Source organism: Camelus ferus, chromosome 30 (assembly GCF_009834535.1).
Source record: "Camelus ferus isolate YT-003-E chromosome 30, BCGSAC_Cfer_1.0, whole genome shotgun sequence".
NCBI lineage: Eukaryota > Metazoa > Chordata > Mammalia > Artiodactyla > Camelidae > Camelus > Camelus ferus.
In genome coordinates this window covers 24,681,414-24,697,513 of record NC_045725.1, presented here as the reverse complement: position 1 = coordinate 24,697,513, position 16,100 = coordinate 24,681,414, and the positions used below count along the sequence as shown (strand labels likewise).

The 16,100-nt window shown below is 44.2% G+C and overlaps 1 protein-coding gene across 4 annotated transcripts in view; it reads right to left on the bottom strand.

The window, feature by feature from the left end:
- Positions 1–15,570, bottom strand: part of ZCCHC2 (zinc finger CCHC-type containing 2) — a 49,477-nt gene extending 33,907 nt beyond the window's left edge. For 3 of the 4 annotated variants that reach the window (XR_004316265.1, XR_004316266.1, XM_032470708.1), the window contains exon 1: positions 14,178–15,570. Coding sequence is in view for 2 of the 4 variants with exons in the window: in XM_032470708.1 (XP_032326599.1) it covers positions 14,178–15,140 (963 nt within the window). In the remaining 2 variants the exon portion in view is untranslated. The remainder of the gene's footprint in view (positions 1–14,177) is intronic. The other variant, XM_032470707.1, reaches the window with a different exon arrangement.
- Between the last annotated feature and the right edge of the window lie 530 nt (positions 15,571–16,100).

Below are 16,100 nucleotides of genomic sequence, written 5' to 3'. Positions count from 1 at the left end.
CTTGGTTTCAGTGGCAGTCTAACAAAGATATTTTGTTAGGAAAAAGTTTTTTAAAAGGTATCATCATGAATACGTGCTAAATTTTTCTAGACAAGAATGTGTGTGGACTGGGTACTCTAAATTGGAGTTTGCTCAGCCAATCATTACCATTAGTAAACAAGTAAGTTTTACCCCTAGAACTGCTGTTTCCAGTAATGACGAGTAATCTCACACACACCTCTCGGAATTCAAGCACTGTCATGTATGTATCGTTACCATAACCCACAGGGTAAGTCGAAAAATAAAACAACCTTCACCTTATCCCCCTTCATGTTCAGAATCTCAAAACACTACTTAGACCAAAATTATCTCAACTTCAGGAACCAACGACAATTTTATAAATTGCAATAGATAATACACATTTTTAAATTGTATAAAGAAATGAAGTAAACAGAAGACCCTAAACTTTCCAAGAATCCTAAATTTACAATATTTTGTTCTGTAGTTTAACATGCATCCTGGCCTAACAGTGAGTACGGGCCGCCAGTTGATGGCTCTATTTCTGGGAATAAGGTATCGTATTAGATAGATACTCTTGGGAACTAAGCTTCAGCCTTCTAGCGTGTCTTCTTAAACCCAAGGAAGTAAAGACTGTCTACACAGAAATACTTAACAAGAAGGAGAGTACTGACCTCTGAAGTCAACATCCAACTTTTGAATGGCATTCACCAATTTTCAGTATTACTGATTTTAAACAGGTGGACATAGGAATTCTTCTAACAATAACAGAATCATGTATTTCCTATGCAAATCAAAACTACAATGAGGTATCACCTCACACCAGTCAGAATGGCTGTCATTCAAAAATCCACAAATGACAAATGCTGGAGAGGCTGTGGAGAAAGGGGAACCCTCCTACACTGCTGGTGGGAATGCAGTTTGGTGCAGCCACTATGGAAAACAATGTGGAGATTCCTCAAAAGACTAGAAATAGACTTACCATATGACCCAGGAATCCCACTCCTGGGCTTGTATCCAGAAGGAAATCTATTTCAGGATGACACCTGCACCCCAATGTTCATAGCAGCACTATTTACAATAGCCAAAACATGGAAACAGCCTAAATGTCCATCAACAGGTGACTGGATAAAGAAGATGTGGTATATTTATACAATGGAATACTACTCAGCCATAAAAACTGACAACATAATGCCATTTGCAGCAACATGGATGCTCCTGGAGAATGTCATTCTAAGTGAAGTAAGCCAGAAAGAGAAAGAAAAATACCATATGAGATCGCTCATATGTGGAATCTAAAAAACAAACAAACAAAAACAAAGCGTAAATACAGGACAGAAATAGACTCACGGACAGAGAATACAGACTTGTGGTTACTGGGGGGTGGAGGGTGGGAAGGGATAGCCTGGGATTTCAAAATTGTAGAATAGATAAACAAGATTACACTGTATAGCACAGGGAAATATACACAAAATGTTATGGTAACTCACAGAGAAAAAAATGTGACAATGAGTGTGTATATGTCCATGAATGACTGAAAAATTGTGCTGAACACTGGAATTTGACACATTGTAAAATGATTATAAATCAAAAAAAAAAAAAAAAGAATCATGTATTTCCTAACCTGGACCATATAATCATTTACTGCAAGGTAATACAACCACATTGGCCTAAAACTGTTGTTTAAGTACTCCAAAAATCAATATAAATAAAGCACTTGTAATCCTCTCAAATATCTGTGTTAATTGGAAGTGTAGTTGAATAAGTCAACCATTTCTTACAGAATATTTTCCACATTGTTCATATGCGGTTCATAAATTAAAAGTAACACACAGCTTCAAATATAAATGAATGCAAAACATGTAAATAAACAAGTTTTCATTAGAGAAATGCAAATCAAAACTACAATGAGATACCACTTCACACCCATTAGGATGGCTATTTTTCAAAAAAACAGACAGCGAATACTGGTGAGGATGTGGAGAACCTGGAACCCCTGTGCATTGTTGGTGGGAATGTAAAACACTGGAGCCACCATGGAAGACAGTCCTTAAAAAAATAAAATCATTACATGATCCAGCAATTCTATTCCTAGGTATAAACCCAGAAGAATTGAAAGCAGGGACTCAAACAGATAATCAGTACTCCAGTGTTCATAGCAGCATTATTCACAATAGCCAAAAAGTGGAAACAAGTCAAATGTCCGCTGATGGACAGATAAATAAAATGTAGTAGATATATAACTGAGTATTATTCAGCCTTAAAAAGGAATAAAATTGACACATGCATGAATCTTGAGGGCATTATGCTAAGTGAAATAAACCAGGCACAAAAGGACAAATACTGTATGATTACACTTACATGAGGTCCTAGAGCAGGCACATTGATAGACAGCAGAATGGTGGCTACCAGGGGCTGGACAGATGGGGGAATGAGGAGTAGCTGCTTAACACGTTAATCGCTACATCACCCAAATCTGGGTGACTGTTGTGTTTCCTCAGGGGCCCCGTCACCCACATATGGGTGTTCTGGTCTATGGGCTTCCTTCATCCAATTATGCAGAATTTATTCTGAATTTATTGTACAGAATGATATTCCAAGAAGAAATAAAGCTGTAAAGAGGTTGAAAACTGAAAATAAGAAATTAAAAAAAATCCACTTATACTGGAAAAACTGAATTATAAGCACATATATCATTAGTGTGTTGCACTGTGGTGAAGTGTGAGTTTGGGCCCCGCAGAAAACACACCTGATCCACATGGGTGATCAACGTGTTAATGGATACACAGGTTCAGTTTGGGATGAAAGAAAAGTTCTGGAGATGGATGGTGGTACAACAATGTGAATGTACTTAACGCCACTAAACTGCTCAAAAAAGGTTAAAATGGCAAATTTTGTTACATATATTTTATCACAATAAAAAATAAAGAAAAATAATCTTATCTTGCTGTCTCCATAAAATTACATTGAAGCAACTGTGAGAAAGTTGTTTGTTTTCCAATCAAAATCACATTTTTAATGTCTGAGGTGGGAGGGTATAGCTCAAGTGGTAGAGCACACGCTTAGCATGCACAAGGTCCTGGGTTCAATCCCCCAGTACCTCCTCTAAAAATAAATAAATAAAACTTGATTACTCCCCCCTCAAAAAAAAAAAAAAAAAGAAAAAAAAGTTTTAAGAACACAATTTAACTGTCAAGTAAAAAGCCTCCTGGTTTAATATTGCAGGCAGAAAAATGTAATTTAAGTTTCTATTCAAGGACCTTCGTTCATTAACCCATGAAATAACTACTACTTAAGTTTTCTCCCCATGTATCAATGTGCTAAAATCATTTAAGTTTAGAAACTATAAAATTTTTAATTTATTAATTTAACAAAAATTTAACCTAATGCCTACTGAACTTTCGATCAGGATCACAGTGTTTACCAGTCCCAACAGTGAACGGCTGTCAGCCCGGTCATCTCCCGCTACCTGTCGCGTGTGCTTTGTGTAGGGGAACGTGCCATAAAATCTGAAAAGTGGTTTAACGGAATCGTACAGGAAGGAATTATGCCCACTTGCTCTATTAAGTTCAGATTTCCATGCAAATGCGATACAGATGACATGCTGGAATTGGTATTTTACAAAGGCTAGTTAGATGAAAGTGTGAAGACTAAATGAAAAGTGGCACTTCTCTGCTTGGATTAAGAAGATGAAGTTTAAAAATTCTAAGCCTGCAAAAATGTGCACAGGAACAAAAAACATTAGTATGTGTGCGCCCTTCTCCTTTCGGTAACTCACGTGAGTACATCAAGCCTTTTCTGACCTATGGCATGCTCCTGGTTAGCTCAGATCCATGTGTCATGTAACATACCTCATTCATTCTAGAGACTGCTCAGACTTTCCTTTGACATATGTAGATCTCTTAAATGTGGGGAAAGTTCATGAAATAGTCAAGTGACTGGACAATCCGAAAAAGACTCTTCTCTGAAAACATATCATGAGAACAAATATCACACTGGCTTCATTTTACTTTAACAAGGGTCAACTTGTAGATGGAGTTTATTTTAGCTCATCTACCAATGTTCTACATGTTTCCTCTAGTCCTTTGAGGCAGATTTTAAATTTTAAAATACCAAGACATTCCCTCTTAAAAAAAAAAGTGAAAATTAAGAGTTATAGGGTTTTTTTTTTTTTAACTAAATTTATTAACTTCCTCAGGAGTTTTTACACTCATCAAATGAGACTTACAATTCAACATTAGAATATAACAACAACATCCTATTAAGATTTTGCGTTAAAGATAGCCAAAATACTGCAATGAAAGGTGGATCTAATCCCCCAACCCATGGATCTGGGCTGGCTTTAGAGACTTGCCTGACCAGAAGAATGGGATGGAAGGGATGTTCTGGGACTGCTGCAGGGTAGGTCATAAGAAACCCTGGAGTTCTGAGCCAGCACGAAAGTGCAATCCCCTAAGGCTGCTGAGAGAGAGAGACCATACAAAGAGAGGAAGGGGGAGAGAGGGGGCCTCCAGTCCCCAGCCACGCCTCCAGACATACTGGAGCAGAGACAAGTCGCCCTCACTGTTAGTTACCCACCCATCTAAATTCCTTGCCCACAGAACTATGAGAAAGAACAATAAAATGGTTGCTGCTTTAAGCTACTAAATTTGGGGGTAATTTATTACAGTTAAAGATTTTAAATTATCTTCTTTAAATAACCAGGGTTGCACCTAAGACATACTATTTAAGAAAGATTCATAGAAAGTCTTGCTTTTGAATGTCAGAAAACGATTCATTATTAGAAACATTACTGAGATGTCAAATTTCATCTATTTTGGTGGAAGAGGAGGGAAGAAGCTGAGAGCTTAAGAATTAACTGTCTCTTTGAGAGGATGTGGTAGAAAGGCAGGCATTTATCTCATCTTTACTCAATGAAAAGCATAACCTAACTGAAAGCAAAAGCCTTGAATCTACCTATAGCATCTGATTAAGGCAAGTTCTAGTGTGAGAAGAAACATAGATGGTAAATGTATTAAAGTTATGCTGTAAACAACAAAACTGACCCAACAGTGCAGAAAGGAGGGAGACCAACACATCAGCAGCTCAGAAACAGCATGCCGTGGATTTCTGCTCTGACCGTGATGAACTCACTTCCTGTGTAATTTACTGCTTAGTTTAACTAGAAATGTGTACCGTATAAGGTGATTCGGTAAGGCGAGTGGGGAAAATCCTATCTTAAAAGCGTTGGTAAATGCACTCTAGCTATTGAATGGGGTTGGGGGGCTAAACAATTTACTGAATCCGTGTACACACTCTGCCATCCCAGCCCACAGACCAGACCTGGCTCTGCAAGTTCCTCTTAACATGACATCCGTGAACTGTGGTTACCTGTGCAGAGCAGGGGTAGGCTGGAACTGGGCAGACAGGACAAGATGGGAGTCGAAGACTTGATTGACTATAATGTTTTGTGTATTTTAGGGAACTCTGGATTTATTACAAATAAAAAAATTAAAATTGTTGATGTCATTGGATGCACAATCAGGGAAGACCTAGCAGAAGAATGCTGAAATGAAAGCCTACTGGGACGAGGGGACGAGGGGATGGGGTGGGGGGGTAGCGGGGAGGTAGAGGATGAAAGAGAAGTGAGGGCAGCAGTTTTTACCCAAGAACTGGACGGGATGTTTTTTTCCCCATGAAACTCCCTTTGTGTTTCTGCTCTTTGAACCTCAGTAGCGCCATGTGTAGTTGACAGATGGACTGGTAAAAAATATAAGTGTACTGGAGCACAAAACTACAGTATAGAATGTGGGGAGAGGGAGTGGTAATGGCCTCTCAGACTAGACCAAAGCTGGGGCCCCCCTCCTTAGCACCAGCATCTGTGTTTCCATTATGAACCTTCGGCTCTCCTCTCATAGAAGGGAAAAGATCTCTTCTCTTACCCTGACTGCTGCATCCCTGGGCCAGCAGCCTCTAGATTTTTAAATTCCCACTTTGCCAGAATGTTTCTGGGTGAGGGGAGAACACACCCACAAGCATGAATATAGGAGGATCTAGCGAGGTGGTGTCTCTCTTCCTCAGCCCACATATGACCGAACTGCCCTCTCCTACACAGCCCACCCCACAGGAGATGAGAGCAGAGGACGCCAAAGGTCTTGGTCACAGGTGAGCCCGACAGCCAACGGCACTGCAGGGACTTCTGGCTCCTGCAGCAGACCCACAGCCTTCACCCCCAGCGCAGAAATGTTCCTAGAACCACGTAGAAACTGTAGCTTATGAAGGATCCTTGACAGCAAGTGATTTATAGGTTGGTATGTATCTGTGCTGGGAAACATTGCATTAGGACTTGTGTTTAATGTCATCTAGTAGAAAAGGCACCTTCCCCAAACTAACAAGACCGCTCAACATCACCCTCCCATCGGGCAGCCTCTCTGTAAGGAACTCTTTCTTGAGGAAGTCTTCTCCAAACACCACAGCATTTACCATGTTGTTCCTTCCAGGAACACTAGTGAATTTCAATCATCTGATATCCAAAACAAAAATCAATTGTACTGCAGGAACATTACGTTTCTTAACTATCCCAATTTAGACATTCCAAACAAGAAACATAAAAACTCTGCAACTCTTTTAGATTATAAACTGCTCATTTCAGTGACCAAAGGTTTTAACTTTCTGACCCTAAGCTAAGCAAGGTACCGTCTCAGTTGTGCACCTGACTCCTGCCACCCCTCAAGCAAATTACAGACTGGAGATCTACACTAGACAACAATAACTACAACTACCCAAACAAAATAAGGCAGTTTGTGGTTTGTGACTTTTCCATCCCATCAAAACATCACCCATAGGTTTGCAGCAATGTGTACCCCGACACACACCAAAGCTTAATTTACGGAGTAGAGTACACACGGTCTGATTTTGAAAGAAAAATTAGTAAGCATAACCAGTCATCATTCACTCATTGAGGCTTCAGTTCAAATCCATACCGTTCCATGCTTTTTACCTAAAGAAACAACTCTTTCTATTATTTCCACATGGCTGCAAATATTCTTATAAAGTAGCTGATAATTCATACAAGACCAAAAAAAAAAAAAAAATCACTGCCTGATGTACTTTGCCTTACAGCAGCTCATCAAAATGGTATTTTTCAGAGCTATATTTGAAATATCCTAAGCATAGGAAATTTTGACTGAGTAATTATGATATATGCAATGCTGACAAAAAAAAATGAGACATGATCCCTGAGCCTTTGGGGAACTTAAAATCCAGGAGAGAAGGTCAACTGTATAAGTTAAAAACAATTCAAAATAAAATTAAAAAAAAAAACAAAAACAGAAAAAAGAATTATAGGTTAAGTACCAAAACTGTTACACAGAATATACACACTACTTGAATGTAGAGGCAGCAAAGAATCTTGGGAGAAGACAACCACAGGGACAATTTCAAAGAAAATCATGCAAGAGGTGAGGGCATGAGCCAGCCATGAATGAATGACGGGATGTGAGAAGACAGACCAGAGGAAAGAGAGTAAGTCTAAAGACCTATTAGAGACGAGCTTCCATCAGTCACTGCAAGAAAAGATGATTGATAAAACTAAGTACTGCTTTAGGAAGATGTATCTGGCAGTGGTGTCCAAGGGAGGGCTTAAAGCACGGCAATTAGGAATCAAGTCCCAGAAGAGAATGGTGTCAGCAAGGATGAGGAAAGGTGAATTTAGGATATGAGGGAAGGAGAGGATTAAGGTTATCAAGCAAATCAGAGTGACTAGAAATGTAATGGTACCACTGAGAGAACTGGATGAGTCTGGAAGATTTTGTGTGTGTGTGATCAGTGATACATTCTTTTCAGATATTAATTTTAATGACAGTGAACATGACAGGAAGACCATACACAAATTTTCACTGGTTCCCACAGCAATCTGTCTGCAACCTGTTTCTTTCATCTGACCTTCAAGACCCTCTGTAACCCAACCCCTATTATCTCTTCAGACTTCTCTATTTCTCTTCATCCACTGCAACCGAATTGTGCTATCCATCCACTCCTGGATCAACAGACAGAGCGGTTGACCTACCTCACTTATGTTTACCAAGCATTTTCACGTACATGATCAGGCTCATCTTCACAGCAGTTCTGTGTAATAAATGGTGATGACATCCTTATTCTACACTGAGCAGTCTGATACTTGAAAAGACGAAGTGACTTGCCAAAGTGACCTCTTCAAAACCTACATCTGACCTCAAATAAATTATTTCTTGAATGAGCATTAAACACGTCTAATGAGCTAAGACACTGAGAAGAGAATTAAAGCCAAATGTTCTCTGGAGCAAAGGAACAGAAGGAAACGGACTACTAAGCGCCCAGCAGCTCTGTCACCTGTAACGTAAACACCCGATTAGGCACTTCCCTTCCAGAGTGGCTGTTTACGCAGACTGGATGAAGGAGGCCACGTGACAAAGCATTCTCCGTGAGGAAAAGGAGCCCTGTTACGACACGGTCCTCCATAATGCAAAGTAGAGTTGATACAAGTGAAGCTCAGTCGGCTTAGAGGGTAGTGCAGGCTTTTTATTTTGCTTCTCTTATTAAAAAAATTTTTAAGCGTAATATTTCTCAAGGAAGAACAAAAATATTAAATAAGCTTCAAAGTCAGCCAATTTAAAAGCTTCTATAAAAAGGTATAAAAATGTTTTAATTATCCATGGATTCCAGTCTGTGCGCTGAACTAATGAAAAACTACGTAACTTAACAAAACTGCAAAATATCTTTAAATTACAGACTAGTTTCCTAGCTAAATGTGAAGATTTTAAGTACATTATGGTTGCGTGGGAGTTCAGGATAACCAAAATTAGAAATATTTTCTCCATTCCCATTCCCAAGTCCAATATAGGAAAATACATATTTTAATGATATGTAACCCAGAGAAATGCTTTCTTTGGGCTTATTTTATCTGTAGCATAGCAGATCTTTACAGTGCAAGAACAAAAAAATTGCCCCAAATAAATGTGTCTCAAACATCAGCTTAATTATCTGTCCTTCCTAAACACCAATCAATTTACAAGTATGGCAGTAGAGAACAATACAGAAAATACTATATACCATATGGACTTTTATTAAGTTAAAAAAGAAAACCTACTCTTGAAAACAACTGATCTAACAATGTGAATGGTTGCATCTTAGTGGAGAATAAAAATGCACTGAACACTCTCAACAGAGAATTTGTGCTCAAAACACTATATAAATTATTTTGCATCTTATCTCATTAACTAAATCACCATTACCTTAAAAAGAAGTTATCCCCATTTTACAGATAAGACTGAGGCTGAGGGATTTAAGTGGCCTGGTTAATATCACAAAGCAAGTGGCAGAGCTGGAATTTAAGCCTTCAAGTCTAGTGCTCTGCTAAATTCTTCAAAGTCTTTGAAAGCCTTTATAGCACAGTTCCTGTCCCCTATCCCACAAAACAACCACAAAAAGTAATTTTTTTTAAAAGGGGATACATATTACATTAGTTAATTTGCAGAAAAGTAGTTAATAGTATATTAGCTTATGGTATAAGTGAGACTCCCCCTGAGTTCTTACCTGAGAAAACCACTGCACAGAAAAAAATGTAAGTAACTGGGGGATGATGCCCAATAGCTCCCATTGCTACTAAAATAATCACTGCTTAACTGGGATCTTCTAAAAGCCTCTTCTAAAAGGCATTTATTAACTGAACTGCTTTTATTTTTGCTGTAGCCAAACCAACTTAAAATTTCCCATAAAGGTCACGGCTAGTTCTGCTCCCTGCTCTCAATTTGTGAGACGCTATACCCACTACTCTACCACCTTTCAAACAAGGCTTCACCTGTATGGAAAACTGCTAACATTTATCGAAGATCATGTATCAGACATCGTTCTACAAGTACTCATTCATTTAATCCTCACAACCTAACATAAGTACTGTTATTATTCCTCCAGTAGGAGTGAGGAAAGCCTCAGACAGAGCCCACTGCTCCAGGGATACTATTAACTATAAAATCTCCCAGCAGTGGACAACAAATTAAATAAAGATATTTATTACTGTGAGTATTACAGTTGTTCTTTTTAAAAGTCATTTTCAGAAAGCATCCTTTTAGTGCCTAATACACTAACAACTGAAATCCTGATCACTAACCTCCTCTCTCATTTTCAAGTCACAGCTCTCACTAGGATTCCAGTTGCCACATACACATTATCTTACAATAAGAGCATTTATGCTAAGACTTCTGAAAAGAGTTTGCTTCTTTAGGCCCCAACACTACTAATACATGATCTGTTTTATTAAAATGAGTTGAGATACTTGGTCTGTCAAACACAATATAGCTAATTAACCTATGCTATGAGAAAGTAACAATTTTGCAAAGTTGTCTTCTTTAGTACCTTCATTTTTTTTTAAGTAAAGGGCCCATGGTCACTTAATTTTTGTGAGTCCAAATAACACTAAATAAGTACTATCTACTATATTAATACTATCAAAACTTCCCAGTTGCTGTTTTTAATTCAAACATTAGTACTATTTGCCAAGCAACTAAGTTTTGAGGATACTGAAAACAATCTCCAAAGAAATGTGGCCATACCAACGACATTAACCACTAACCACTATTACCACAGGACATCCGTTTTATGCCTTTTTTTACCTTTGTGTTGCTAACTGGGGGGCTAAATCTCCAAAACCAGAATATCTATTTTCATAAAGTGTCTCTAAGCATGCAAAGATAGGAAGCTTAGCTGTCTTTTTCATCTTTTCAATGTAACAGCCACAAAACTAGCATCTTTTAAAAACAGTAAATCATTAAATATTTAACTGAAAACTAATACATTAGTTTTTTGTTGCTACTGTTAATACATCATTCACAGTTTGTATTCCTAGTAACATGGGGCCCCCATTTTTAAAACCATTTTTTTTCCAGCTATGATATATACGCAGTCCACAACTTTATTAACACAAAATCACAAAGGTCCTAGGACACTGTCAATGTGTATTTTCACTACTGCCCACTGGGCTGTTTGCTGAATTTTGCCCAGGTGACCGGCAGTCCACTGCAGCTGTGAAGCACATGAACTTTATGCACAAGTCTAAAAGCAATGCCGACATTTCAGCTGTAATTCAATGTAACATTTACTCTAAGATCATTCAAATCATGTAGGAAAACTAAAAGAATGCCACTTTTAAAATCGTCTCCATTTTTCTAAAATGACCTAGTTACTATACTCAAGCGGTAAATCCGAGGACTTGTCACTTCAACTATTAACACTGTAACCACGCTGTCTGTAAACAGTTGCTGGGCCTAGGCAGCTTGAAAGCTTACAATCGGTATAAAATTCACTTTAAAGCACAAGTTCTTCCTGTAAACTTTGTTAGTTTTAAAAAATTTTTGTTTACAGAGAAGCTGCTTCATATTATGTAGTGGGTACAAGTCTTGAAAAAGCCAGAAACACTATTCTGGGTTAGTATTAATATACTTTTACCGTAAGAGTAAATTAAAACACAATTACTAGTTCTGCTCCATCCACTTAGACAGCAGTTAAGAAACAGAAGTATTTTCAAGCAATTAAAGTTACATGTATGTGTCTAAAAGGTCACTTCCGGTGCAATAAAAGGCTGCCACACGAATTTCCTTTTGTCATCCCCAGAGTACGCCGCCCGCAAGGCTCTTCACGCGGGTGCCGCGCGCCCGCCTCGCCCAGAGGCCGAGGGAACCCCCAGCGCGGCGCGGCCGGAACTCAGACCGCCCTCCCGGGGGCGGGACCAACGCGCCAGTCACGTGGGCAGCGCGCCGCCGCCATCTTGCGGGGCGGGGGAGGGGAGGAGCCCCGCAGGCCGGGCTCCCAAATCGCCGTCTGCCGGTCCGCGCGGTGTGGGTCCGCCGCGGCGCGTCACCGCTGGGCCCTCCGACGCGCTCCGGCGCCTCCCTGTAGACTCCGAGGTGGGCGCTCCCTCGCGGGACAGTTGCGCTGGAGTGCAGCGAACTGGGATTAAAATCAATCCAGCCCACCAGTCGCCTCGAGAGTGACAGCCTGGGAGCAACAAGATCCGCGGAAACGTCGTCAAGGCCAGAACAAGTCACAGCTGAGGGCCTTGGATTCCACGCTAAGAAGCAGAAAGTGCGGGGTACTAACAGTTCAATGAGACGTAAATGATGTGTTACGGTAACCCCAAAGAACTCCTGGAGAAAAAAGTTCATCACACCACAAGTGTCTAGAAATAGCCTTCAGCATTCCCAGTAGTACGTGTATCCCCTAAGATTTACTCTCCCACTTCAACTGATGGCCACAGCACAGGGCACTGCCTGAGAAGTAATGATGTGCTGAAATTAATGGCAGGATGCCCAGTCTCACTCTGTCCACTCTTCTCAGCACTCACCGGCTGCCAGACAAGGCCACACATTGCGGTCAAGATAAAAATCTCATTACTGTGGTTTGCATGCACCTCTCCCCTTCGTCTAGTCACCTTCCAACACTCGCATTATAAGCAAAATTTAAAGGAAAAAAAAAAAAGACTCCTAGCAGTTAAAATCAGAAATCGGTTATCCCTGTAGGAATAGGTATTCCAACCTATTAATTAATAATAGAAATTACATAAACTGCTCCACTGTGGAATATTTTCATCTACAATCTAAGGTTATCTTAACAATATATACAAGAAATTAAAAAGAAATACGTATTTCTCCCGAGTTCAGGCTTTCTTCTCTAATAGCAGTGGCACATCAGATTTTTTGGAATTATTTTAGTGAGTAGGCTGAAGAGTGGCAAAGGCTTTTACCATCAGTATATACAGTTGCATGCTAGTAGTAAATAGATACTGGAAGATAATATTTCAAACGAAGAAAACTCTAGGTACTAGCCTTACTACATGTGAGTTTGATAAAATATGTCCTAAAACGTGAGTTAGTCATTTCACCGAAGATTCATTTTCAGAAGGAGGAGCTCAGCCTAGATTATCCCTAAATCCCTTCCAGCCCCCAAAGTCCTTTGATTCTATGGGTACTGAGTCCACACCACCATTAGAGAAATACAATGCCCAGTTTCAGTTCCAAGGTATTGAATGATAGAAGTTATATAAGATGAATTAACTCTCAGGCAAGGAGTGAAAAAAAATCCCGCTTTCCAATATATCATGGTGAAGATCACCTAAATTGAAAAAGCATAGCATTCAAATTAATACCTCTTAAGTAATCGTGAGCCACGAAAAAACTGTAGTTTTAACTCTAAATGAAAGCTACTACTCCATTAAACCATCACACTCAAAGACTTTATATTGGGCCTCGGTTATTATCAAATTGCTTTCGTGGCTATATAAAATTTTTCTTTAATGCTTGCGACAAGTTACTCATCTGAATTCTCGTCTACAACATTTTGGTGCTTAATTTTTTAGAAAACATTTATGCTTACAGTAGTGGCCCAACAAACATCTCTGGACCCAAATCTGTAGGCACGACTCAAGCCCATAGAAAGCAGGACATGTCAGAGGTAAAGGGCATACCCAACCGGCCCTAGGAGAGCTTTCTTTACCCAGACAACCTGCGCTACTACTTTTCTAGTGAGTCATTTCGCGGCTCTCCACATCTGATTTTTTTCTGAGAACATGAAGTTCTCTAAGCAGGAATCAGAAAACTCTACGACCCCTTTTAACTCAGGCATACACTGAGCAAAAAGCGTCCCTTTGTGTCAAAGACAGGACAACACGCCGGGAGCGCACCTTTAGGACATCTCACCCGGGGTAACGCAGAGCTTTAAAACGTGTGACCAGCGCGCCAGACGGCAAGACAAGGAAGATTCAGCCCGGGGCCAACACACAGGCTCCCCCAGCGCTTAGCCTCTCCCAGCATCTACAGAGATGCTCAAAGCCAAAAAGGTCCCGAGATCCTTCATCCGAGAGGGGAACCGGGCTGAGAGCTCCATGTTTTCCGTGGCAACTTCGGCACGGAAGAGACTTCTAGAGCATTCTGTTATGGCGGGTGTCTGTGTGTGCATATTGGGGGGGGGGGGGTAGTGGAGGGGGAAGAGGTGAGAGGAACTGGGCGACCCAGCAAAACGAAGATCCGTACTACCGGGCTGGGAGCCTGAAGTGAGGATCCCGAGCCACCTGCGCCGGGGTGAGGCTCGGACAGGGGGTTCCGAAAGCCAGGCCTGGGAGGCCGCCGGGGCGGTGACCGCACCGCGGACGCAGGGAGGCTGGCGCGCCTTACCTGGGCCCGGGGGCCAGCAAAGTTGCACGGCTCCGCCTCCACCTCCGCGTCCTCGGGGCCCCCGCGGAGCGCCGCGCGGAGCCTCTCCAGGTGCTCCCTCAGGGTGACCCGCTGGTGGAAGGAGAAGGCCGGGTGCAGCGAAGCCATGGTGAAGAGCAGCAGCAGTTCCTCCTGGGCCCTGAAGCCCAGCCCGCCGCCGGGCCACGGCTCGGCGCCACTACCTTCCGGGCCGGAGCCGTCCTTCTCGGCGTCCTCCTCGCCTTCGCCGTCTTGGCCGCGCTCGCCGGGCTCGTCCTCCGCGCCGCCCCGCGAGCCTTCGCCCCGGGCCGCGCGCAGGCTCTTGAGCACCGAGTCCACCTGGGGCAGGAGGCGGTGCAGGCGGCTGGCGGCCTCACGGTTCTCCGAGCCCAGCAACGCCAGGTAAACGATGAGGCGCGAGCGCACGGCAGGCTCTCGGAAGTCGGCAAGTGGCCCTGGGTCCGAGAGGCCGTTGGCCTTGGCCTCCGAGTCGCGCAGATAGTGGTAGTCCTTGCGCGCCAGGTCCTCCAGGCACGAGCCGAGGAAGCGCAGCTCCAGTGGGTTGCACAGGTCCAGCAGCCCGCACATGAACTCCAGGCGCTGCGCCGAGCCCAGCACCAGCCCGAACCACTCGTACACCCGCTCCTGCTCACGCAGCGCCGCCGCGGGCCCGCCGCCGCCTCCGCCGCCGCCCGGCATGCTCGCCCCCGCCGCCGCTCCGCCAGCAACAGGCGGCCCGAGCCCCCGGGGCGGCGGCGGCGGCGGCGGCGGCGGGGGACCTCGCGGCTGGCCCGAGAGCGGCGGCGGTGGCGGCGGGGGGCGGCAGTCGCGGCGGCGGCGCGGCGGCGCCTTCGCGCCCGGCCGCGCGTCCGCCTCGGGCTCCTCCGCCTCGGGCGGCGGCTCCGCGGGGTGCGTCGGCTTCAGCGGCAGCTTCATCCTCAGCATCCTCGGCTAAAGCGGCGCGGACATGCGAGCGGGGGCGGGCGGGCGGGAGGGGCCGGGAGGAGGGGCCGGGGTCGAAGCGGCGGCGCGGCCGTCAGGAGCAAGGCCCCTCCATGCCGCTGGGGGAGGGCCGGGGCCAGGGGCGGGTCTCGGCCGGCGAAGGGGGCGGCGGCCGGTCGGCGGGGTAGCTGGCGTCGTCTTCCCGGGCCGGAGGCGGGGCGTACCCGCGGCGGCTCCTCCCCCTGGGCTCAGCGCCGGCTCTGGTAGCCCAGGTGCTGGTGGGGGCAAGCGACCAAGCGTGTCCTCCTTCCACCTCCCTCTCTCCTGTCGTCCGCGCTGGGTTGAAGCGGCTGCGTCTGAGCGGTTCCCCCGCGAGCCGGTGCGGACCGAGCGACTAGAAGAGGAGAAGCGACCGGGCCGGGCGGAGACGCTTGCGGGCTCCAAGCAGACACTTCAACCAATCAGCAGCCCCAGCCGATGATTGCGTAGAACTCCCCGCCCCCGGGACCCGCCTCTCTCCAAGAAGCCACGCCCAACTGCTATCTAGCTGCCTTCCCTCTCTGCGGCTTCCGCGCGGTCCTAATGTGTGGTGGTCCCTTGAGGGTTGGGGCGGTGGGGTGGAGGACTTGGTGGGACTGTGCGGCGGAGGCTAGGTGCACCAGAGCGCGGCGAGGAGCGTGCGAGACCCGCGTATGAGGAGGGAAGTGGGGAACTGAACCTTTCCCAAGGGCCCGAGCCCGGCTTTTGACAACTCCTCGCGTGGGCCGTCGCCCCACCGCGCCGCCAGGTTCCCTTCGCGGCCGCATGGTGCGCGTTCCAGGAACGGGGCTTCCTCTGGAGGGAGGGCGCTCACCCGAGCTCCTTCACTCCACAGCGCAGTCGGCTATCTGGGAAGTCAGCAACAGGATAATTCCCACCACAACCTTACTGGGATCAGTTGTGTCGATTCTCTGTGCTGGGCAT